Source organism: Alexandromys fortis, unplaced genomic scaffold (genome assembly GCF_014885135.2).
Source record: "Alexandromys fortis isolate MF-2015 unplaced genomic scaffold, M_Fortis_MF-2015_v1.1 scaffold_46, whole genome shotgun sequence".
NCBI classification, from domain to species: Eukaryota; Metazoa; Chordata; class Mammalia; order Rodentia; family Cricetidae; genus Alexandromys; species Alexandromys fortis.
In genome coordinates, this window is record NW_026067919.1 from 12,002,270 (window position 1) to 12,028,981 (window position 26,712).

The 26,712-nt window shown below is 38.1% G+C and overlaps 1 protein-coding gene across 3 annotated transcripts in view; it reads right to left on the reverse strand.

Annotated features, from left to right (window-relative positions):
- The window catches only part of Parg (poly(ADP-ribose) glycohydrolase), a 104,657-nt gene that overhangs the window by 49,384 nt on the left and 28,561 nt on the right, over nt 1-26,712 (reverse strand). For all 3 annotated transcript variants that reach the window (XM_050140591.1, XM_050140593.1, XM_050140592.1), the window contains exons 8-9: nt 9,837-9,929; nt 7,199-7,356 (exon numbers count right to left, since the gene is read on the reverse strand). In XM_050140591.1, coding sequence (XP_049996548.1) covers nt 7,199-7,356; nt 9,837-9,929 — 251 coding nt within the window. The remainder of the gene's footprint in view (nt 1-7,198; nt 7,357-9,836; nt 9,930-26,712) is intronic.

Below are 26,712 nucleotides of genomic sequence, written 5' to 3' on the forward strand. Positions count from 1 at the left end.
GGAGAAGCAGAAAGCTGATGTGGAGACCAAGGGCATCAAGCAAGCATTCAACCTGCCTGTAACTAGGCTCCTTCATGGCCAGCTGAATCAACAGCAGTGCTCGTCTCCCAGCTCGTCCTCCAGCCCAAACAAGGCACTGTTCTGTACCCAGGGACAATCTGAGCCACACAGTTAATGTCTTCATGGCAAATACTATTTATAATGCATAATATTACTAAGTAGTTATGTACCTAAACAAATGGTATCTCAGAAAAATCCTCATTCTGAGTATTTGTAATAAAAGACATAGACAGCTATGACAAGACACTGGGACTGAATGAGCTGTTTGGTAATTAAACAAATCTTGTTCTGGACTACATGTTTCTGTCTTCCAAATATTTGTGTTGACTACAAAATCCCCAATAAGGTTCTATTTGGAAATAAGGTCTATAAGGCTGTGGAGAAGGCTAAGTGAGGTCAGATGAGAAGATCTAAGTCCTACAGGGTTGGGTTCCTAAGAAGAGGATGCAGCGGGTGAGACAGTGAGAAGACACCGTCTATAAGACACGAGGAACGCTCACCTCACACCAAATCACTAGCACCTTTATCTGGAACGTCTAGCCCCCAAAACTGTCAAAAAATTAAGCTTTGCTGTTTGAGCCACCGAGCCCGTGCTGTTTTTAATAGCAGTCTGAGTTAACACAGATCCTTTGCTTGGTAACAAAACCCAAGTCTTCTCTGTGCTGCCCTGTATCCAGCAATCTCGATATGTACTGCATGATTCTATTTTCTTTGTAATGGCATGACACTGTTATTGTTAACATGTAATGCAATTTATCCAGAGGAAAAAAATGCAGGGCTTTAGAAGTGAATGACCTGGGTAAGTAGTTCATTATAAGATTTCATACAAAAGCACTTTGGGGCCTAAAACCTAGCTTTCCAAAGGCATTTAAAAAGAATGTGAAGACTCAGTGGCTATAAATAATGAAGATTTCCTGCCCCTAGTCATATATTCTGCCTTTAAATCCCGAAAGCCTTCAAGTAAAAGTCTTCTTTAGTAAGTGGTAAAATGGGTACCATTTTTCATGATTAGAAGAACAATCTTATGTAAGAAAGGAGAAAGGCAATTTACAGAAAATCCTACAACTAAAATGAATTTTAAAAAGGAAATACAGCAAAGGATGCTGTGTAGACGGATCTGAATTCAGAGTCAACTTCTGGAAAAATTGTATGATTATTACCTAAAAGGAATGCCAATACTGCATAGTATTTTAATCTATCATATGCTCTACTTTAAAAAATAGTTTAACAGTACCTATAAGGTGAGTTTTACTCACTTCAGATTTGCTGTTCTAAAATAGTTACTACAAACATGTTTAAATCTAGCTGGCAGCTAAAAAAGAGACTATAAAAACAAAGGTTTCCTCTTGATCTACTCTTAATATGCCAACTAGGACAAAGTCTGTCTAAATAAAAATAACGATGGGAAGGAAAAAGTCACATGGCAGTTTAATTAAACATCCTACATCAATAAGCATGATTGACTAAGTAAATACCCTGATCTCTATACAAAATCCCTTTCTAAAATTACTACTTAACAGAAGGAAGGAGTATAAATAGAAAACACAGCCTCAGTTTTTAGAGATGATCTGATGTGTGATACAATTCAACTAAGGAGGAATTCTTTAGTATGACTATTACAGAAAGAGGAGAGAATGACTATTGTCCTTAAAGCGTAATCTCCCCAAAAGGAAAAATGATCCATATATGGCCAGCTACTTTTAAAACCACATAAAAGCCCTCATATTTCAAAACCATAATCACAAATTATTAACCTTAGGCGTTCCCTGGGATTACAGACTTATTAGCCTGGCAATATGGATTTTTCTAGAACATTATATGGCCATTATTATCACTACAAATGAGAGTAACTATTTTATTTTACATTTAAATCTTAAAGATACAGAGCTGGGCATGGTACACATGTCTACAATCCTGGGACTTGGATGTTGAGGTAGGAAGATCAGGAGTTGAAGGTCAACCTCAGCAAGTCAAATTCAAGGCTAGCCTGAACTACTGTCTCAAAAGAACCAACCAATCAGCTAAACAGCCAAGCAAAATACTCCCAGATGTCTATAAATCAAGCAGCACTTGTACATATTGCGTTCATTTAATATTCCAAGCCCAATTTCAAATTACTGTGTAACCAAATAAGATTTCTCAGATTCTTTTTTATGTAAACGTCAGTTTCTTTTTTAAAGTTAATTTTTATGTATCTGCACATGTGTTATGTGCACAAATGTTAAGGTGAACGTGTAGAGGTCTGAGGAACGCTGTTGGAAGCCAGTTCCTAACTCCCTAGGGATGGAATTCATAATCAGAACTGTGTGACAAGCATCTTTCTTGCTGAGCCATTCACCAGCCTTTTCTCCCCACCGTCATGCTCACTGCTGACAGCCCTGGCTGGCCTACAACTTGCGAAGTAGACCAGGCTGACCTTAAATTCAGAGGTCCACCTGCCTCTGCCTCAGAGAGCTGGAATTAAAAGAGGGTACCATTATGTTCCACATTCTTCATATTCTTTACAGAGCCAAGAAGGATCTCTCTCCTCACTCTCTCTGTGTGCACGTGTGCGCATGCATGTGTATAAATGCAGTCATCAAGAGAAATAGGTTTAAATCTTCATGACGATTTTTCAGTTTGGTTCCACTATGCATAACCACCCAAATAAAATGAATTCATCTATTTTTGTATCATGTAAAAATAGCAGAACTCACTGGAAATAAACATGAAAATGTTAATATGAGATGATATACAATCTGAGGAGAGACTCTTGGGGATAAAGAGAAAAAGCAAGGAGCTGCAGATCGAGCAGGGAGAGAAGAGTGGGCTGACACACATGGGTCTGGGAGCAGAGAGGATACAAGATACACACAAGAACAGACATGGGTCTGGGAGCAGAGAGGGTATAAGATAAGATAGACACAACAGACTTCAAGGAGAGAGGAGGGGGCAACCAAGTTATCAAGTATCACCTGATTTTAAACTTCCTAACACCTTTCTTTTTTTAATGTAGATTTTTCAAAACCCTGGGTGTGTATATATTTGAAGAACATTTTTCAGTCAGCAACATGTACACAAATTTGTACATAACAACCCTTGCCCATGTAGGGAAGCTATTTACACATTTCACTACGTGATAATTACAGATTACTTTTAGAAGACAAAAGAAAAAACTAGCTAAGCAACCACACTTTGTTCTAAACAAAACATTTTGCATTGTCAAGAGAAGAAGTCAGTAAAGGGTCAGGGAGTTACTAATGTGTGTTTTTCCTTCCATACTTACAGAGAAACATGGTTAACTAAAATCTTCCCCTGAGTGGAACTGCTGAAAACATTACTGGAATTAGATTTACACACACACACACACACACACACACACACACACACACACACACACCTTTAAGTATCAATCCCACTGCTATATCAAGTTCAAAATAAATCAAGTTCAAAATAAAATTCACTTTAAAACAGAAGCAAGTGATAATATGGGATCTAGCCAGAAAGTCGTTCTTGGCTCCTTTGTGAAACACTGCCATATGGCCCCAGCAGCAATTTCAATTCAGGGAAGAGGCAGATGTAAAAGCCTCCTGGGCTGCTCACTGCTGAGACCCACAATTTATCTCTGACCATCTAGTTTCCATGTGATTTCAGAAGCATCAATGCTAATCACATTGGAAGCCTTTATATAAATGTTCAGGCTGAGAAAGGCAAGCAGGGGGAAAAGGTCAGAGGTATTTAACATAACTAAGCAGGCCTGGAAGAACACAACAATAAATAAAAGAAGGAAGGCTTATTCAATTTATTGACGTCAGCCTCCCACCACATACTTTTACCATTTTTTTATTCAATCAAGTAGCTAGCCCTATCTCACTTGAGACTGAATAGAGAAACACACACACAAACTCTCTCTCCTGAACTGTCAGAAGTTATAAACATAAATACAAACCAGGAAGGGAGGGAGGGAGGGAGGGAGGGAGGGAGGGAGGGAGGGAGGGAGGGAGGGAGGGAGGGAGGGAGGGAGGGAGGGAGGACGCGGACATAAACAAACTTTGTTGTTGCTTCCATTTCTTGGGCATTCTCGGAATACTCTGCTTTGACAAGGTAGTCAGACCACATCTGAGCATAAGACAGTGTTTAGGCCTCATTTCTATAGTTGAGGCAGATGCTCTCTGAAACATATACATTCTTCCCTGCCTGACTGGAAACTCCCACGAAGAGGACAACAGTGAGCCACAACAGACACATCAGTGGGTAGAAACAGTCATCGTTCTTGTTGCTTGTTAGGTTACAGTCATTAAAAAAACACCACCTGGGGCAGGAGAGATGACTCTGGTTAAGAGAAGTGATTGCTCTTCTAAAGGACCCAGGTTCAACTCCCAGCACCCACATGGCAGCTGACAACTGTCTGTAACTCCAGTTCCATGGCATCTGATACTCTTACAACCAATACACATAAAATAAAATGAAGACAACAACCACCACCAAACAAAAACCACACCACCTCTTAAGAGGAGGCAGGTATACACTGCTGAAGAGGACTATCCAGCAGACAGCTGAAAACTTAACCTGTGAACTGAATCTTGAAGGTGGAATAAAAACCACATGAAAAGAGGCCAATCCAGAAAGTTGTAAGGTTTAAAAAACAGACAATTTCTACTAGGAACAAAGGATTTAGCCTGCCTGGTCTCTATAACTAGTGCACTTAACACACAGTGAGGAATACAGTGGCTGTTTGCTGTCTATTGAGCTACACAGAATGTATACATTTTTTTGTTTGCTAATGTTCCCCTTTGTGTTGATAGTATAGACTAATTGTATGACAGGGATTTCCCTTCATTTTTTAATGTTTGCGGGCCCTTACTATAACTTGAAAATTATGGTAGCCTGAGAGTATTCCTTTTGTTTTGTTTTTGTTTTTAGAGACAGATTTTCTGTGTCGTCCAGTAGACCAGGCTGGCCTCAAACTCACAGTTCCCACCAGCTTCTGCCTAACATATGAGATTAAAGGTGTGTGTTACCTGGCTGAGTATTCCTATATTTAAATAATTTCATATTTTTTATTTGCTTTAAAAATCCTATAAATGTACTTAAGTCTTAATTTTGATTTTTTTTAAATTAAAAAAAAAATTTGCATCAGCTCCTAATCAGCTTTATTCTAGAATTCTTCTTATCTCCAGGGAGAGAAGGATTTTGTAACTGTAAGATTTACTTTGGTCCCGCGGCTGCCTTCCCAGCATCTTTAGAAGCCACCGTGACTGGAAGACAACTGTAGAACAAGAGGTTCTGAGCGGCTGACAGGCCTTTGAAATTAGCACTATGATACTGGGGAGATTTATGAATATATTTCTGCACTGTCATGTCGAGCTGTCAGAAATTCTGCCTATATGAAAATAAGCTGCACTAAAATCAATGAGCAAACCCACTACCCAGATCTCAGTCTCTAAATGAGAGGAACCAAGGACTCTTAGAAAACGGTTGGTTTCAGGGCTGGGGAATGGATAATATAAGCTAAAATAGGTTATGACTCCAAAGGGAAGGTAATGCTCAAAAAGATGACGGGAACTTGCCAAAAGTACTCAAGAGCGTATGTTTAAATAACTCCAATGACCAAAGAAAATTATAAATAGCAAAATGAATAATAATTGCATTAAATTTTATGATGTACAATAAAGATCATTAGTCTATTGGAATATTAAAAGTATAGGAGTTATGGAATGGATCTTCCTTATATAACAGAATTTCAGTTAATAAACACAGAAAATAAAATAGAAAAATTACAGTAGGCAAATACTATCATAAAAAATTCAGAAAAGACCAACCAACAGATGCTAAAACTAGTGTGGAAAAATGTGAGCTCATCTGCAGTATTTTACTTTTCCTAAGAAAGTAAGTTCTTTTTCAGTAAGAGAACCCAGGAGACATTACCTTGGCCAGCTGAACCAACCCTAAGATGAATTGTAAGCCTATTAATGTGAAGAGCTGAGGACAATTTTGTGATATTTCTGCCCAAGACCATGGTCTAGTCCTGTGACATAGCTTATTACACATATAATCTTAGCAGCAGGAAGACCGAGGAAGGAAAACCACTGAGAATTTGAGGTCAGCCTGGACTACAGAGTAAGAGAGATCTTGTCTCAAAAAAAAAGAAAAAAAAGCATGACCTCATTTTCATTGTGAAATAACATTAGCCAAGTTCAGGTGGAAAACGTTTACAAGATAACTAAATGAGTGGTCTTCAAGGAGGCCAAAGTCATAAAAGGAAGGAAAAATTCTAAGGAACAGATGAAGGAATCTAAGCAGACACATGTAACATATGGTGCTAGGTATGAGCTGGATCAGAAAAAAGGTACAGAGAAATTGTAAGAATTCATAAGGCCGCAGGTCAGAAAAGTGCTAGATCAGTATTGCTGCCTAGTTGTGATTATTTTTATTATAGTGCAAAAGGTGTTAAAGCAAAACTTTATGAACTGTACACAGAAACTCTTGGGTTCTATTTCTGCACCTTTTGTTTAAATCTCAAAATAAGTTTTTAAGAAACTAAGCTATTACAAAATGGTGAATTAAAATAAAAAGTTCCAGTGTAAGATTCTACTTCAAAGATAAAGAGTGACTGAGATGTGGGTTTGTACTTACGTTAAGGCTGTTCCTAACTGGTGCACTGCCTACAGTTAAACACCCTCAGAACCCTGGAACTTGCTGTATAGACCAGGCTGGCCTTGAACTAACAGAGATCCACTTGCCTGTGACCCCTGTCAAGTGCTGGATTAAAGGCATGTGCCACCATGTCTACTGACTTTATATTTTTATGCAGGGTCTTTACAGAAATGAGGGCTTTTATTTCCATTTTTAAAACTGCTTCATCATAAGATTATAATATGTAATAAACATTCCTGTGAATAATCAAACTGAGCAACAGCTGCAACACAAACATTCAGAAGAGGACAGTCCAAGAGCACGGAGAAGACACAGGCACAGGGTAACTGAGATGAAGCCTCGTTGTGACTGACTGGCTCTAGGATTCTGATCAAGCTCTTTACCTCTGGGAACTTTAATTATCATGTCTGAAAAATGGTCAAAACATCACCTGAACAAATGTTTATTAACTCTAGAATATTCGTTTCTTCCACCCTTCACAAGGTACTCTCTGAAAACATACCGATTGAAGTTAATGTCTGGGTAACTAGAATACTCGGATTTCATCTTGGCATTCCGTCGGGGGAACGTGCAGAAGAAAGCATTAGCTAGAAGACTAGCGATCTGTTCCTGCGACATGGTGATAGAATGATTCATCTTCTGCTTCAGAAGTGGTATTGGCTGATGAAGGAAACAAAAATACAGATGAGAAAAGCAATAATTAGTTTAGCAATTTTGAAGACAGAGGTACCAAATTGCATTTTCTAAATTAAAGCAAGAATAATTTCAAGCCATTCTTGAGTCCTTAAATCAGGAATACTGTTAAAGTCAAGGGCTGATTATCGGAGACGATAAGAAAAGTGTACTCATTTGATAAGGTGTAGATTTCTAATCAATAATGATACTGAAGAGAACACAAAATATTACTTACCAGGGAAAACCAAGACACCTCGGCAAATAAACATTAAAAATTACCCTTGTAGTGAAAATTAAAACAAGTTGGAAAAAATGCAATACTGAGTTTAACTATTATTGTATGTTATGTTCTTGCATTAAAAATGGTGGGATGCAGTACTTTTTCCAAGTCCCAAACAAAATAAGTAATATGATTGAATAAATAAGTCATTTTCCTCCTATCCTAAACCACACAGGATACTACTAATTTCTTTATGAGAACCAAATCTAATTTTACAAAAGCATTTAACAGAACATATGAAAACTGCCAAAAAGAACTATGTTTAACTTGTAAAATAAAGGCATTTTCTACATTATAAAACACACCACGTCAAGGAAGACGCAGGACAATTTCCTTCAGTCTTTTTGTGGCAACCCAAACACCACGACCTCTAAGTACCTGAGCATTGTGTTCAATGTGTTTTGCTCTAATTCAAATGCTTAAATTGCAGTTTTAAAGACATCCTGGTGAAACAAAAGAGCATCGACCAGTTTCCCACGAGTTGTTAAGTTTAAAATAGTCCCCTTCTCCCTTTCAGCTGCACTCAGAACAAGTGTGCTGGTGCCCACACACATCTCAGCAGCTGCCTCCCGTAAAGCACCCTGATCACACCTCAGGCACCACCACCCCAAAAGCACTCAATGGAAGGCAGCTGAGACAGCAGGACTGCATTTCCTAGTAACAGAAAACACACCAGGGTGAGAACAACAGTCTGATGGCAAGAGGAAAAAATTCAACTGACAATTCAACTATTTCTACTGAAGAAATTCAAAGGTAAGCAACTGGGGAAAAGTAAAGAAATTGTTTTTCTGCACCAGACCATAGGCGTCATCTCTTATAAGGCAGAGGAACCAAAAAGTTCACATTCATCTCTATTTTCTCTCCAAAACATTATTTCAAGTCAGCTTTGAGGTCAGGTAAAGCAGCAAACAGAGTGGGGACGGCTTAGAACACATTTTTTTTTTAATTTTTATTGAGCTCTACATTTTTCTCTGCTCCCCTCCCTGCCTCTCCCCTTCCTCCAAAGTCCCCATGCTCCCAAATACTCAGGAGATCTTGTCTTTTTCTACTTTCTACTTCCCATGTAGATTGTATCTATGTAAGTCTCTCTTAGTGTCCTCATTGTTGTCTAAGTTTTCTGGGATTGTTATTTGTAGGCTGGTTTTCTTTGCTTTATGTTTAAAAATCACTCATGAGTGCATGTGATAATTGTCTTTCCGTGTCTGGGTTACCTCACTCAAAATAATGTTTTCTAGCTCCATCCATTTTCCTGCAAAATTCAAGATGTCATTATTTTTTCTGCTGTGTAGTACTCCATTGTGTAAATGTGGCACATTTTTCTTATCTACTCTTCAGTCGAGGGACATTTAGGTTGTTTCCAGGTTCTGGCTATGACAAACAAAGTTGCTATGAACATAGTTGAGCACATGTCCTCATGGCACGATTGAGCATCCTTTGGATATATAGAACACAATCTTGATTGGTTTTAACTTTTAACTCTAATTTTGCACTGAGGAAGGTGGCAACCAAGTCCTGACGCCTACTCAGTGTATGGAAAGGCCCACATGAGACCTCCTGCAAAGGTGTAGGTGAAGCTCCAGTCGAGCCTCCAGGTGGCCACAGTCCTCGCTGACACCCTGACTGCAATCACAGGAGAGACAGTGAGCCACAACTTACTCAGCAAGCTGCCCACAAATTCATGACCAATAGAAACTAAGCCTGCACAAGTCTGCTGTTCAAGTCACTAAATTCTGAGGTTATCTGTTGGGAGCAATATGTAATTTAGGCATTCCAAACAAAATTAGGTTACACAATAGTTTTTCTTTTAGTTTTAAAAGTTAAGAAAATACCATGACTGCAGCTTCTATAGTAATGTGTCACTTTGTAAGAAGGTGAGGGAGATGTAGGTAGTATTAAGTCATCTTAAAAAATAAACCAAACCCACTAGTTTACTTTAAAATAATTAGTTTTAGAAGACATTGTTTAAATAAATGAAGGAAGAGGAGTCTGAAGAAACAAACTGCAGCAATGGAAAAGGAAGCTTGAAACTGAATGCTGCATTTGTAATGTGCTTTGGTAGTGTCCTTCCTCTCAGGCCACTAGCCTCTCTGACACAGCAGAGGTGCCCTGTTCTTTAGCAGAACCCCCTTTCACACCATAGCCATTTGAGTCCAAAGAACACACTAAGGAAGTTACATTTACTAACCTGGGTACAAACATTTGGCAGACAGAGTGCAATTTTCACCATGTCAGGTAAAATGGACTGATACAAATGTTGAGCCTCTGCTTCTTCAAGTACCTGAAAACCAATGAAATATATTACATGACTAACAGTTGCGAATAGTAACCATGTGTTAATTTTGAACCCCCACTGTAAAGCACAGTATCATAACCAATAAACACATGTAGAAACAAACCAGCAGGTTCCCCAATAAACTTACCAATTCATATCATTCACCTAAATGTCTTCCAAAAACAAAGTAGCCCCAAATCAAGTCTCTCTCAAACTAACAATATTTACCAAAAAAACCATAATATTTGTAAAACCAGCAAGCTGGCTCAGCAGGGTAAGGTACTTTCTACCAAGCCTAATGACATGAGTTCACTCCCCAGGCCCTATATGGCAGTGGAGAAAACCGACTCCTACAAGATGTCCTCTGACCTACATATACACACAAATGAACAAACAAATAAATAATTTTTAATGTAGTACTTGTAAATAAAAAACAGCACACTCTACCCTTGGTTATGTCAGCTGAAAACTGAACACCAAGGGCTCTCTCATAATCCCTAAAGAACCCATTTAATTTCAACAGTCACTAGCATAAGACATCACCATAATTATGAAGAAAGCTCCATAATTACTCTGAAGCATACTATCTGTGCCCAGACTAACCCACTGACTAAGAGACAATGAGGTTCCTTATGATCTTTAATTCTCCCTTGTTGGGTACATTTGGGAAGGTAAAACCATGTTTCCTGCATCACACCCGAAAGCACACCAAGATGAGACTTGTGGGTCATGTTCATCTAGTTTTCAACGCTATAGCAAGTAACACAGATGATTATTAGTTTTGGGGGGGGGGACAACAAGCTGCACAAAATATAAGTATTGTTTATTAACACCCATTGTAAAAAACAGGACTGATGAAACTGAAATGAACTTGACACCACAGCAGGAAAATGAGGAGGAAGTAAGAGGCTTCCACTAGAGATGATGGGGGAATCGGAACACAACCCAAGCTCTAAAGTCCCTACAGAGGTTCCTAGAGAAAGTCATGACATAGTAGCTGACCACCAAAACCCCTGCACTCCTGAGGTTGATGCAGGAGGACCACTAAAAGTTTAAGGCCAGCCTGGGATACAGAACAGTTAAGTGACTATATTCTTGTAATAAACCTCTTTTAGTATGCTAAAAATAAAAGCTTAAAAGTATGCATCCATAGTGGATATTCATTTCTTGGTAGCTCTAAAGTAAAGACAATTGCTTTCCTATATCTGAAAATGTTACGAGCATATCAATGACTTGTTTATAACACTCAGACTCTTCTAGCTCATAACTTCTTTGTGCTTTGTAAACCCTTTTTATTTTTGAAGCAATTAAATATTGATAGGATATCACAAAAATAGCATGACAAAGTTCATTATACCTTTTATGCATTTTCCCTCAATAATCCCATTTCATACACACGTGTCATCTGATGTCATTCGATCACACAACTCTTTCTGAGTAAACACTAATCAAGACACAGAACTGTTCACTACAGAACAGAGCTTCTACCATCCATTTACAATTAAACCCTTAATCTCACTGACCCTAACACTAGCACCTACTACTGTATTTCCCCATTTCCAAACTTTTGTGTCGTGTAAATAAACTCATACAGTTTGTGGGTTTTTTGTTTGTTTGGTCTACTGAGACAGGGTTTCTCTGTGTAGCCTTGGTTGTCCTGGAACTAGCTCTATAGACCAGGCAGGTCTTGAACTCAGAGATCTGCCTGCCTCTGCCTCCCAAAAGCCAGGTCGTCAGTTGGTGTTTTTTCAGGTTGATGTTTCATTTAAAACAAAACAAACCTCTGAGACTCAGTAGGCTGCTGTAGGTTCTCTCTTTCTCATAACTGTTACTAAGTGCTAGTATGTGACTTAAACACACCATCAAGGAATATTTTGCTTTCCAGCTTTTGGAGCCATGAACTGCTATGGTTTGACTGCACCCTCTAAGGGTTTGTGTTTGGGAGACTGTCCCCAGAGAGGCACTGATGGGAGGTCATATGCAAGCATCAGGAGGTCACTGTGTGTATTGTTCTTGGGAGGTACCAGCGTATTCTCCAGAGTTCTTAGCTAATTCTCAGAAGAGGGTTGTTACAGAAATGCCCTTTCTCAGTCTCTGGCTTCTTGTCTCACTATGTGATCTCTCTCTTCCTCTCCCTTCCATAATACCATTTTCATGACTGAGCCTAGAGGGCTTTGAACCTCCTGAACTGTGGGCTAAAACAATTGTCTTTTCTTTATAAAGTAACATTCATTTCTAATTTTATCTATTTTCCTTCCCATTTTTATGGGTTACTTTAGGACAGTAGAGAATTTCATTTGTATATCAAGAACAGAATAAGTCTTCAGATTACATCTTTTTAAATAGAAAAATTAAAACTATATACAGAACACTCAAATGCATGTTTAGTTTCTATATTAACCTTTTATTACATTTGCTTCTATCATATGTCTATCTGTTCTTCTATAATCCAAGAATCCACTTTTAAATGTATTTTAAGTTACACCATTACATTTCTGCCTGTTCATCCATAAAATAACTGTAGTTCTTACAGAATTATGAGGTTTTCAACAAATAACAGGCATAATTATGTTACGCAACCCCCTGCCTTGTTTACATTTTATACTGCCACTAGTTAAATTTTGGGAATTCATTCCCATCTCTGTGTGACATTTTCTCCCATGTTTAATGATCCTCCCTCCATGACTGTATAGCTGAGCACACACACTTGTAAGAGCAGTTATTAAAGTTTATAATTACTTTATTAGTTTTTCTCCCCTCTTCTCAAATGTATGAAACGTTAAACATATAAGGATTGTGCTGTAAATATCTCATGTCCTCACTACCAAGCACAGTATGTAAGATTCACCATTTGCTGAGGAAGAGTTGGTTAACCATGAAAAAGCCGAGGATGTACTCAATGGTGGAGTCCTTGTTTAACAAGTACAAGGTCACTGATACCCCGCAAAGTACAAGGTCACTGATACCCCGCCCGCCCGTACCACAGTAAAACAAAGCCAGCGGGTCTTGGGAGTTCACTATAGCTCAGTCAGTAAAGTGCACACTGTACCCATAAGGAACTGAGTTGGATACCTGGCAACCAAGTTTAAAATTAAAAAAAAAAAGGCAACAAAAGCAGTGCAGGAGAGGCAGAGAGATAGGTGAAACCCTGGGGTTTGCGAGCCAGCTAAACAAGCCCAGCTGTCAAGTCCCAGGTCCCTGTGAGAGAGCCTATCTCAACAAAACAGATCAAAACAACAGAACAAAGCAACTAAGGTGGATTATGCCTGAGGAATGGCACCTAAGTTCTACCCCCAGCCCCATGTACACACACTTGCATACACACGAAGACCAAAACCAAACAGAATTACACACCAACACACAATTGATAACAAAAGCAGTTTATCCTGAAAGAGCCTTATAAGAGAGAAAGTACAAGAATGCTTAGAAGTTAAAGCTCAAAGATAAAGCAGTCAGTTGTCTTTACACTCAAAACCAGAGTAGCAGCCATTAAGACTGGAGGTGTGGAGTTTTCTCCCAGATCATAAGCGGGGGTACTTGCTGGCCAGGAAACTGGAAAACGAGTTACAGAGCCAGATGTACATAAAGGAAAATCCCAAATTCTTCCTTTTCTTATCCATACCATAGACAATCCTATGACTCTGCTTAATACCAGTTTTGAAGGTTCGTATACAATAGTGTTTGATGGATCTACAGCCCCATGCACAAATGCAAAGTGTATTAGGTAATGGGCCAGTAATTCACAACTGTTCTGAAGCCTCTTCCTCGTTAAAAAGAACAAAACCAAACAATCCCATTGACTAGTTTTCAACAAGAGCTCCTGTATGCATTACCCCTCTTAACCACTAAGCTGCTCTGACTCAGGCCCTCATCTACTCTTACCAGGACAGGAATACTGCATGATCTAACTGCTGGCCTTTGCTTTCTGCCCAAGTACATCCTAGTACATCCCTGCTCTACCTGAAACCATCTCAATGGCTTTTATCACCCCTTCAATACAGTACAAACTCCATGAATTAAGATATTTATGTATCTATATAATATCAAATATTAATATTAAATAATTAAGCTTTAGTTGTTACCTAAATATTAAAATATTTAGCCTATCTTGACCTATATGTTTATCTTATTTAGTATATCACAAAAATGATATCCATACAGATACATACACACCCACCTTTCATTGTTCATACCTGGCAGCTCAACTACTCAGTCTTCTACAGCGCTTACTTATACTACCACAGACTTTATTGTTCCATGACTGCAATGTCTTTCCTTAATGCCTAAGCCTGCGACATTTTCTTGGCATTGTTCAAGTACTATTTTGCTTCAAAGTCCATCTATTTCTCCTTTCTAGTTTTCTCTAGCAATCTTTCTGCGCTTAAAAAAAAAAAAAGACCCTTAAAATTTTCTGCTTTCTGTTGTTATTTATGGACATGCTTTCTAGCGCTTACTAGAAGTCCCTCTAAGACAAGATTAAGGACTGATTCACCATGTCTGGAACAGGGGTGTTCATATATAACAGTTCACCATGTCTGGAACAGGGGTGTTCATATATAACAGTGTTAATAAAAATACTTTAACAGTCATTTATCTCACTTAGCTAGCTGATTTTACAAAGCTCATTCTCCTTTCCAGAATCTCTACTGCTTAGCAAAATGACTCTGGCAGGCTCTTAGGAAGTGACTGGACTGTACAGAGCTCAGCTTCTATAATCTATCTTAAGCCTACTGGAAATTCCACTAGCAAATCACAAGTCCCTTTAGGAGCAAAGTTCCCATTTCAAAAATTAAAAGAAGTAAGATCTTTCATGTCAACTTATTCTTTAGGCATGTTTTCAGAGAACAGAAAAATTAAACATTAGAGGGAAAAGAAAAATTGTATCACTAAATTATGTAAGAGTAAAGAATCGGCTAAAGAAGGTGAATGTTTCTAACATTTATCTGTGTACCGCTCAGGCTGACACTTTGAAGAGAGCAATGTGACAGCTTACAAGAAAACAAACTCACTTATTCTCCTTAATTTCTGAAGGCTCATGGAAGTTTGACAGGCCAGCCACAGGGTGATCTCTCATGTGTATCAGCCATCACAATTATGGCTTCCATAACAACGCTCTCCACATTTTAATACAGTACAACTGGTTTTTGGGAAATACTCAATCTAATATTTTCATATTTAAGAAGGCATGCTTTACAAATTAGTAGCTAACTAATCTGAAGCTCTAAATAAGACCGTTCTTTCATAACACCAAAAGAAGTGCAAAATGAACGCAGCGGCAGAGAGCAGATAATGTGAAGGGCCAATGACTTCAGGGCTGCATAGAGACAAGCAAAGGCTCCTACCCAGCCACTCTGACGCTAAGTGCATGCGCTCTCTTTCTCTCCCTCCCTCTTAAAACAAGTTATGCAGGATTTCCCTATGACTTGTGAAAATACCATGACTCATATCTGGGAAATAGTGATAAAAATCATAATACATTAAAATATCTGAAATTATATGGTTTAAAGATAAAAGAAATTTTCTGAGTTTTAAAATATTTGTCTTTTAACTTGTACTAGGTATAATCTACATTTGTCCTTTGATTAATTTGACAGTCATTTGACTGGAAATATCACTGCTCAGACACTGTTCTTTCTTCTAGCTTGGGGTTGGAGTGGGATGAACAGGGCATGGCAGGCAATGGAATCTTTCTATTTTTAACTGGTAAATGCTTTATCTTTGTTAGTACAATTACATTCATTACTACCATTTGACTTACTGTGTAGTGTAGGAGAGTTATTTACTAGACATGGTGTATGTTAGAAATACTAAAAATTAGACAAAGGCAGAAAGGGTTTGTGCTGGCTAGCTTTACATAAACTTGACACAAGTTAGAATCATCTTAAAGGAGGAAGCCTCAGTTGAGAAAACTTATCCATAAGGTCGGGCCTCAGACAAGAAAAACTATATAACCAGCTAATGTGGGCTCACAGAGAGTCAACTGACAACCAGGGAGCCTGCATGGGACTGACGTAGGCCCTCTGCATATATGTTACAACTGTATAATTTGCTTTTGGGTTTGTCTGTTTGTTTGTTTGGTTTTGGTTTTTCGAGACAGGGTTTCTCTGTAGCTTTGGAGCCTGTCCTGGAACTAGCTCTCTGAGACCAGGCTAGTCTCGAACTCACGAAGATCCACCTGCCTCTGCCTCCCTAGTGCTGGGATTAAAGGCATGTGCCACCACTGCCCAGCTTAATTTGGTCTTCTTGTTAGACCCTTAATAGCTAGAGCAGGGGCTATCTGACTCTGTAGCCTGCTTTCGGGAATCTGCTCTTCCTAGTGGATTGCTCTTCCAACATTAATAGAAGAGGAGGTACCTAGTCTCATGGCAACTTGATATGGCTGGCTGATATCCATGGGAGAATATCCAACCCATATCTAAAGAGGAACAGAAGAGGAGAAATGGATGGGGACTTGGTGGGGGGAGAGGAGAGTAGGGAAACTTTGGCTGACATGTAAAAAAACAAAAAAAAAAACAAAAACAAAAAAAAAACACCAAACAACCAAACACAGGTCTGTTGCCAGGGCATTTTCTTAATTAGTGGTTGATGGGGGATGGCCCAGCCCATGGTGGGTTGGTGGGTGGTGCCATCCCTGGGCTGGCAATCTTGGGTTCTATAAAAAAAAAAAAAAAAGGTGGCCTGAGCAAGCCATGAGGAGCAAGCCTGTAAGCAGCACCCCTCCATGGCCTCTGCATCAGCTCTTGCCTCCAGGTTCCTGCCAGTTGAGTTCCTCTCCTGACTTTCTTCAGTGATGGACTAAGATGTGTAAGTGGAACCAAATAAACCCTTTCCTCCCCAAGTTGCTTTGGTTGTGCTTTTTTCATAATAGTAACAGAAACCCTAACTAAGCAGAATTATATAAAGAAGAAGAGGAACTCGGGGAGAGCATGAGAGCTTGGCAACCTCATTATCAATACAGTAATAACTACAGAAAATTAGCAGCCTGATCAGATAAAACATATACCAACATCCCAAAAAGGCTTTCAAAAAACACATCCATTTAAAAAATGGAAAAGGTATAAAGGACCTAACTTAACACACAGTGCAAAAGCACAGACGGGGTCAGGTAAAGCATCATGTGCACACTGCTATCCCTAGGGAAAAAGCTCACACTCAGAAAGCTGTGTTGCTCTGGGATATAAAAATATAGGCAGGTCTTCCAAAGAGTTCATCAGAAGGGGGCTTCTTATGGCTGGGCTCAAGGAATCTCTTAACTGTATGAATACTACTCAGTTTCATTTTCTACTCCTAGAGGAAAAAAAAGTTAGGTAAAATATTAGGGATTTCCTTTCCTAAGGTCAAGATAAGATTTGTAGTTGAATTATGTCTGCAAGGTTCAGCTGACTAACAAGAAGGTCCATGGTCCCCTAAAAATCTTTTAAAACATGAGAAATGAATCAAAGCCTTCACACCATGCTAGCTAATTTCTTTTACTGACATCCAGTTTTTAAGAAAATGCAGGTTAGATAAGCAGCTCTAGCAGATCCAGGGTCTTCTACACGCGTGTCAATATGGTTCTTGCCTTCAAGCACTCACCAAATAGGTGATGGTTTCTACTATGCAGTGGAGAGTGCTTCTGTTTGTGCTAACTTCATCCTGTCCGTTTCAACCATGCTTTTTGTAACAAAGGGAGCTACCCCCTACAACTTATGCCGCTGTTCTTTTGCATCTGAACACTCTTCATCAAACTATTCCAACAGCATCTGATTTTAACCCATCTCATCTATTTTTGTGGCCTCCTCTGGATGGAAATTCAGATGGTTGACCTTGGGCCTTGATGGCGCATGGTATTTCTGGCTTTTTTGGAGTCTAAGTAGAGCGCCAATGTTGTACAGCTATTCCCCACCAGATGATACATTTCATTTTGCAGGAAAGTGCATTAAACTTAGGAAGAAAACAACTCAACAGCTTCAGCAAGTTCCTGAAACAGACCAGACTGACCAGGCCCCTCTCCCCTATGCTTGAATAAACAGAAGGGACAGCTCAGAGAGTATGCTCTCAGATAAGCCCAGTTGCATTGCCTGGAAAAGACACTTTACCAACATACTCAGCTGCCTGCAAGCTGTGTAGTGAGCTTCAAGGTTCCAACTTTTGTGAAAAGTCACCCATGCTAAGGTGGACTTTTGGAGATCTATCTTTGAATCACTCCTGTTCGTGTAAGTGACCCCAATAAAACTCACTGACTCACCAAGCTAGACTTTGGTGGTATTTTATTTTTGGGACCCTATATGGGGGTGAGTAGATGTTGATACCAGTTTCACCAAGAATAGTGCCATGCATCACCCAAGCTGCTGAACAAAGATTTAGACTATCCTCCACTCATACCAACAAATTCTCATCAGCCAACACAAGGAGAGGAAGGAGAAATCAAGGGAGAAAGACTTCCTTCCAGACCTCACTAAAGCCCCATTTACCAGCACTCCTAATCACAGCTGCTTCTAGTGAGCTTCTCATTGGCATTAATTTCTCACTTTAGAAAATGAGCCATCAGAGGCTTAAAATTCTCAAAATTCAAGACTTCTGTGGATAGAATGAATTTCAACCTTAATTCTAATTAACAACGATCCTGGAAACATTTTTAGTTAGAAAAAAATACTGCCACCCCAGTTCTTGAGACAGAATATGCCCCTTTATCAAAAAGTCACATTATTTCTGAGACCCAATTCATTAAATATGAAATCTTTTGTAGTTTCATCCCTATGTCATATTTTCTGTATGATCATTACTTTTCATGCTAGTAAAATGCAGTTTGTACTTTTAAGATTTTTTTATACTCTAAGAAATACTTGGAATTTTTAATAAAGAGAATTCAATGAAAGCTTACCAAACTTATTAATACAATAAAAATTCCATACAAATAAAGAACTGTACATACACACAGTACTTCATTCTTGATAACTTAGTATTAATAAACAAAACTGCAATATGAATTTCACTTTAAAGCGGAAAGAAACCTAATTCTCAAAAGGTTTAAGGGCACCCCCTGGTGGCAGATTCTTTAGAAGAAGAAAAATTTATTAGCAATTAAGACAAGTACTACTACAAAGAAAATATTTCTAATTCAATTTCAAATTCTACTTAGGAACAATTATTTCAAGTAATATACAATCTAGAAAAAAATTCAAAATGTAATAAAAAATGCTAAGAAGTTAGAGAAATCTTGAGTGGGATGATGTGACCTCCCGACAGCTTTTACCTAAGCAGCATCCTCAGTCAGGATGGCATTAACTAACTACAGGGAGTAAGTGGAACCTAAGCAGCCCTAATCTAACAGCCCATTCCAAAAGGTTCCCTAAAACATGCCCTGTAACAGCTACTCAAAAGCCAAGGAATCTCAGGGATGAGCTAGTACAGTAGTTTCTAGTGAACTGCAGCGATAAGAAGTGGTCTGTGTCACCTATCCACCACTGTGGTGACCCAGCATTTGAAGTTTGAATCTGAATGTAATGAGGACTTAAGCTTCACCTCATTTCAGTCACAAGTGGCCACTGGCCACTATCCGAGCAGCATGGATCTTGTTCCACTTGCTATCAATTCTAAAGAAATGCTCACCTGAGTATCCAGGGAAGAATTAGAGGCTCTCAGTCAAATGTGTAGTTAATTATAAACCACACAAACTAAATCATCAGCTTTGTGCTTAAGTTTTTAAAATTCAATTGTATCAGGCTTAATTCATTTTTGTGTTTAAAAATGGTCAGATAATTTCTTCCTAAAAATAGTTTTGGCTCTATAGCTTATACAAGATGGAAGATGAAAAGATCAGGTAGTACTTCAATGTTCAAGAAAACCAGATTAGAGTTTAGATTTAACCTATCATTTGGGCATTTAGTCTTTTTCAGCACGTTGGGAATTAAAGAAGTAAATGGGCTCAAAACGGGTTTGCTGCGCTCAGGAATCTCAGAGAACAAAAGGCTGGTTTCCCCTTAAATCTAGTCACAGGTTGCGAATGTGCACTGTTCACCTCCTCTGTCTAGACCATCAAGTTGAGCTTTGGGAGGAATGACCATGAACACTGCCAAGCCTTTCCTCTAGAGAGATACACTTCAGCATAAACACGCATTCAACAATCCTAAGGGTTATATCTACTGGCTCCTTCTCTGTACTGGTTGTCAATCTGAGGCCAACTGTCACCTTACACAGTTACTCTGAAATGGGTCAGAGATTGTGGTTCAAAGCGCACACTAGAGGACCTACCTGGAAGCAGCTTAGTCTTAGGGAAAATATAGTCGTTCAAACAGAACATGAGAAACAAAGTGCAGAGAGAAGACAGAACCGTGAGGACACTGAAGAACAGGAGGGGCTGAAAGGACAAGACACCAAACCTGAGCTGAGCCTAAGGATGGAAGGGAAGCAAACAGCTTGCCAGAGAGCCACAATGAGAGTTTTAGACTGAGAGGCCAGGAACAGGAAGTTGTGTGAAGCAAGGCCAGAGAGGTGGGCAGAGACAACATAAAGTAATTTCATAAATTATCGACCAAGAGAACTGAAAACAGGAGAATGTTATAGAAGGCTTCAGAACATATGCTTCCGACAGCCCACTGTGTAACTCAAAGAGGAATGCAGAGAGCAGCACAGCACACGGGGCCAGCCGAGCAGTGACAGCCGTACACAGCTGCGCTGTTACTAATACGGAGGAGACTGCGCTTTAAAGACAGAGGTGCGCTTCAGAAAGCTCAGGAAGGAAAGTTACAGCATCTGATAAGATGGGGGAAGGACAGCTGACTGGAAGTAGTGGCTTGGGGCAGCTAAAATGATTAACAAATTCTAATTTCGTGTCGTTTCTTCAACTCTCAAGAAAGGCACAGAAGTGCACACCTTTAATCCCAGCATTTGGGAAGCAGAAGGAGATAGATCTCTGTGAGTTTAAGGCCAGACTGGCCTACATAGTGAGTCCCAGGCCAGCCAGGGCCACACAGTGTGACCCTGCCTCTAGAAACAAAACAAAACATCTACCACTAACAACAAAAACTCTTCTATACACCCTGGTTTTCAGTTGTAAAACAGAAATGCTTTAACAATGTCTAGCTATGGGGACAGGGCTATGAGAATTAGAAAAGGGGTACTGCTTATACTGTACAAAGTAAAGCTTTCAAAAGTAAGGACCACCACTGTCTCCATCAGATAGCCATAGAGGATGCTCCAGCAAAGAAAGAAAATATAAGGAATATCTTGCAATACAGGCAAATCTTGGAGGAACTTGAGCTAAGATTGAACCTGGAATGTTCTGTGATTCTTAGGCAAAAGGCATGAAAGAAGAAAAGACCTCTTGCAGGAGATAGAAAACATAGCCAAAAAAGGGCTGTGTATAGCAGAGACTGAGAAGCTTCAATATTCCACTACCAGAGGAAGATGCCTGTTGTTTATCTTTGAGCTGCTCTTCCCATGGCTCTGGAAATACCCCATATTTTACTATGCTGGAAATGGTTCTTGCTTGAGAAAATGTCTTTTTATAATACTCTTCTTATAACCAAGGAACAGTTGTGGCAACCAGGGACTAAGGCATTCCACTTACAAAAAAAGGAATATGAAAGATTCATTCTTAATGGGTCAGAACATATAATATTAAATGAAAATTAATTTAATAGGAATTACGGCATCACATCAAATTGGGTACATAAAATGCCAAACGCCAAAAAAAGTAGCATAGTTCAAAGCTAGATGCTGAGAGATGTAAGCCACAGGGGAGATTAAAGCTCCGAATTACTGCACTCTAACAGAGTAGGCATCTGAATAATGAAGTCAATACTAAAGTCACATTTAAAGGAATAGCTACTTACTATTTAATTCAAATAAATAAATGAAAGGCTGGCAGCTAAAGGACATTAATATACTAGATTAATTTCATTATTAGAATACAGAACAAACTCTACTGAATCGATTTCCACTCTTGAGTACCCATAACATCTGACATCTTTGTGTGCCAAGTGATAAATACAATCTAGTATTTCATAATCAAAAGATAACTCTAACTTCATCAATGACATCAATGGCACATGGAGGGCTCCACTAAGAAAGAGCTTCCACAACTTGATAAGTCTTTCAAAGCAAAGTACCTCATTCCAGTTGTAGCAATGTGTCCTATGGGATATGAACTACATTTAGAAGAACCATGAATATAAATCTTAAACATATGCCCCAATACAATAATGCACATAAACCAAGTGGAAGTGATGATGGAACATGACATATTTCATGTAAACCTACAAGTCACAATTTATCTGTTTTAATATTTTAGTGACTCTGATTAGATGCCTTTTGGGTTCCACAGTTCTCATGAATTAAATTAGCTTGTGCTATAAAGAAATGCAGACCTTATTGATTCCAGAGACTGTGAGTCACCAAGGGAAGAAGTCCAAAAAGGTTAAGCTTCCACAGAACTCCAAGTCAGAGGCTCGAAAGCTACAGAGATAAAGGCATTAGCTGCAGTCTTATGAAACATCCAAGGCTGATTTCATTTGATTAGGGATTTGCTACAGGTTCTTCATAACAAATACAAGGACATTTACAATTTTTTAAGCTTTCAAGAGAGACCCAGGAAATAAATTATCTATTAATAATTCTAAACCAGAAGCTATAAAGTATGCATTCATTAGCAAAACCATACTTCTGTAGTACCAAAACCCCCACAATACTACACTAAAAGGGCTACACTGGAGAAACATCTTTATTGAATACAGAAGTCTGTTTAGGTTTGAAACAGTGGTCACCACAACTACTTGCCTTAGATTAGTTTTCTTCAAACTAGTCTAAAGAATATTATCATTGAGTAAAATGTTTATAGAAAACATACAGATGTTACTAAGTATCTTTGATACAGTTACAATCATAATAATATGTTATATTATGGAAGGCTAGGCAGTCTACAATATACCCTGTGATGCATAAGTGTATCGAAGCTCGTGATGCTCACACTACTGTCTTTTATGTTCTTTAATGATAACTTTTATGCTGATTTTTTCTTATCATTTTAAGATTTTGTCACATAATAGAGATGTTAATCAAAACTTAAAGCCATTAATTTCCCCATGTGAGAACTTTGCAAACTCCTATAATACAAGTTATGTTGTTTTTCTGGGTTTATATTCTTGCTCTGCTAGTACATTATAATTTTAAGCTTCTCATAATCACAAAACTTTAAGAAATCTTATCTTATTTAAATATATGTATAACAGTATAACAATACATACTTTACCCTGGGACATAATAAATTGTGTTGTCCTGTAAGAATGGCCAAAATCAAAAACACTGATGACAACTTATGCTGGAGAGGTTGTGGGGAAAAGGGAACACTTCTGCATTGCTGCTGGGAATGCAAACTGGTACAACCCCTTTGGATGTCAGAAAATTAAGAAACAACCTTCCTCAAGACCCAGTAATACCACTTTTGGGTATATATCCAAAGGATGCTCAATCGTGCCACAGGACATGTGCTCAACTATTTCACAGCAGCTTTGTTTGTCATAGCCAGAACCTGGAAACAATCTAAATACCCCTCGACCAAAGAATGGATAAGGAAAATGTGGTATATTTACACAATAGAGTACTACACAGCAGAAAAAAGTAACGATAGCTTAAATTTTGCAGGAAAATGGATGGAGCTAGAATTATTTTGAGTGAGGTAACCCAGACACAGAAAGACAATTATCACATGTACTCACTCATGAGTGGTTTTTAAACATAAAGCAAAGAAAGCCAGCCTACAAACCACAATCCCAGAGACCTTAGACAACAATGCGGACCCTAAGAGAGACTCACATAGATATAATCTACATGGAAAGTAGAAAGTAGAAAAAGACAAGATCTCCTGAGTAAATTGGGAGCATGGGGACCTTGTGGGAGGATTGAAGGGGGAAGGGAGAGGCAGGGAGAGGAGCAGAGAAAAATGTAGAGCTCAATAAAATCAATAAAAAAGTTTGTTACATAAATCAATTTTAGTATTTAAGGCTCTCTATATCAAATATTTTTGCACATATCATGAAATATATAGTCATTAAATTTATATATATCAAACAAACTATTTTTTATTAAAAGCCTTTTGTTTCATTTGGCATTTTTTGTCATTAGCTTTTCGCTTGTTTTGATTTTTATTTTTGCCAAGAAGAAAAAGAACATTATATTTGGGTAAGTGGTGGTGAGGAGGAGACGTGGGAGGAGGTGGGGGATGGGAAACATGCTCAAAATATATTGTATGAAAAATCTAAATTTAAAAAGAATGTGTGCAGATTAACAAATAATTATAAAGCACTTCAGACCCACCATCCACTCCTGCAACAGAAAGAGCTCCTCTTAAACATACATTCATGCTCCTCCTCGGTCTCTGGCTTTAATGTATGAAATAAACCTCAAGTTCAGTAATTAATTAAGAATGAAATGAAATAATGCCACAGGTGCTAACCGACGGAAATGTTTAAAGCTCCTTTATAATGCATTAAAACAAGAGAGCATTCACTAACATATAAGGCATGCCGTTTAAACCTCCTGTGAAAAATGCCCAGAGTAAGAATATTGATCTATTTGGAATATAAATTATTGAAGTGCTTGGGTTTAATTTTGTGGAACGCCACACAGGAGGACCATAAAAAACATGATTTGTTCCCAATACTTCTAACAGCTGGCAGTAAAGAAGGCCACTAGCACTCAAGATGCAAAACCATTAAATAACTGCAATTTCAACATGGTGTACCTAATATGAGTAACTATAAATTACAAATTAATAGATTGATCTCTGTAATTTTTGCTGGCTCTTGACAAAATAATGACAGTCTCAGCAATACTCCTACTTCCATTCCGAAGCAGGACGGTCGTGTGTCACAACTGGAACTATGGGTCCCGTGATTCTAACAGAGACGTAAGTCTGAAGGTAATAACAGTAATGTGGAATCAAGCTTTATTACTAATGCTAGTATGATATTAAATTTCACTGGGTATTTTCTCCTTAACAAAGCACAGCACTCAGCATTCAATGTGATAATTAAATAGTTAGTGTAGCAAGGTGACCAAAAGATGACAATAATATACTATCTATTTCTAAAAGTTAAGTTCTTCAATGTTTTCTCTATAAAGAAATAATAAATGTTTTAGAAAATCAATGTTTAACTTGATTTAAATATTATACAGTATAAACGTGTACTGAAATATCACATTGGTATCTATACATGCAGTTTTTAATTCTTATCAGTTAAAAATAAATATAATTTAAAAAACTAATTCAAAATCCTTTAAGAAAACAATATTTACAAACTCTTTAGACTGAAAAGCATTCCTACTCCAGAAGGTAGATACAGGTAACACAAAACATACATAATTCACTTTCTATTTCAAACCTAGCCAAACAATTATTCCCCTTGCTCTAACTCACTCCTTTTCCATTACCACTGCCATTTTTAATGCCTGACACTGACACTCACTTCTCACTAACTGTGGAAGGCCTGGGCAGCACTGTCCCCGCGGGCTATGACTTAATAAAGTTCTATATTAATCTTCCAAGACAGATAAGAAAACATACAAACATCTTAAACATCTAAATGTTTTTGTTAACTACAGGAACAATGTAATAGCCATTCTATCACAGCAGAGAAACTACCCCAAGCCTCTAGCTATTCTACATGGATATTCTCAAATCTCTAACACTGCAATAGCTGAGAAAATGATGTCAATTTAGTAGACTACTATGCAATTATTAATACTAAAAACTATACATCTGTAACAGAAAAATTTGTAATATACAATAAGCAAGACATTTAAGCATATACTTAGATGAAAATATAATTATATGAGACAAATATAAATATTTAAAACATTATACGCGCAGGCAAACTTAAGAATACAGTAAGAGAAGGGAGGGACAGAAGAGGAGCAGGGAAAAATGCATAGCACATACCTTTTAAAACAATCAAAATATGGATATTTTAAAAAAAGGAATTCAGTAAGAAAGAAGAAGGAAAGTATTTGCTCTGTTTTGAGTTCTTTTATTCCTCTGCATGTTGACAAGGTAAATAAAAATGGAAGGAATCCTTTCCCTAAAGAGCTATAAAACTATCATCAGCACCTTGGTAATCACATGTATTTACGACCTACACTAAACCTACACAAACTAGCTAGATATATATATTTGATATATATATCTGATTCTTTGTGTATGCCAGGGCAAGGTCTCCAGATAAAGAGGGAAGCCCTAGCTGAGCATTCTGATTAGGAGAGGAAGGGGGGAAAGAATGAAAGGATAAAATCATTACTACCCAGCAAGGTCAAAAAGGTACCAGTGGGATTTTTTACTGCCATCTCAAGGTATCAAATTTAATATTAGTTTAAGGAAGTTATCCACTTAAAGCCAAGAAGATTACAAAATAAAAATGTTATATTCAATAACTAAGTGACAAAGAAAAAAACTGTATCAATTTGGTTAACTTTTCATTGCATCAGAAATTAAATCTAAGAACTAGACTCATTAAGATTCAAGGATACTGAGACATCCAATTTCCTGTCAGAGGAACAGATAAGGAATCCATTACTTTATGGCTGTCATGGGTCAAAAGCTCAATAAAGCAACCCTGAAATTCTGGCACTAACTCACAAAGTGCAATTAATTTTGATTCTAACATGATTATAAAAGCTGCCTACTGAAGCTTTCTTTTTGCATAAATTAACAAACATCCTAAAATTCATATCCAAATGCAAAAGATCCAACAAAGCCAAATAAACAGAGAAAAAAAATCAAGTTAGAAGATACATGCTTCCTAATTGTAAAGCT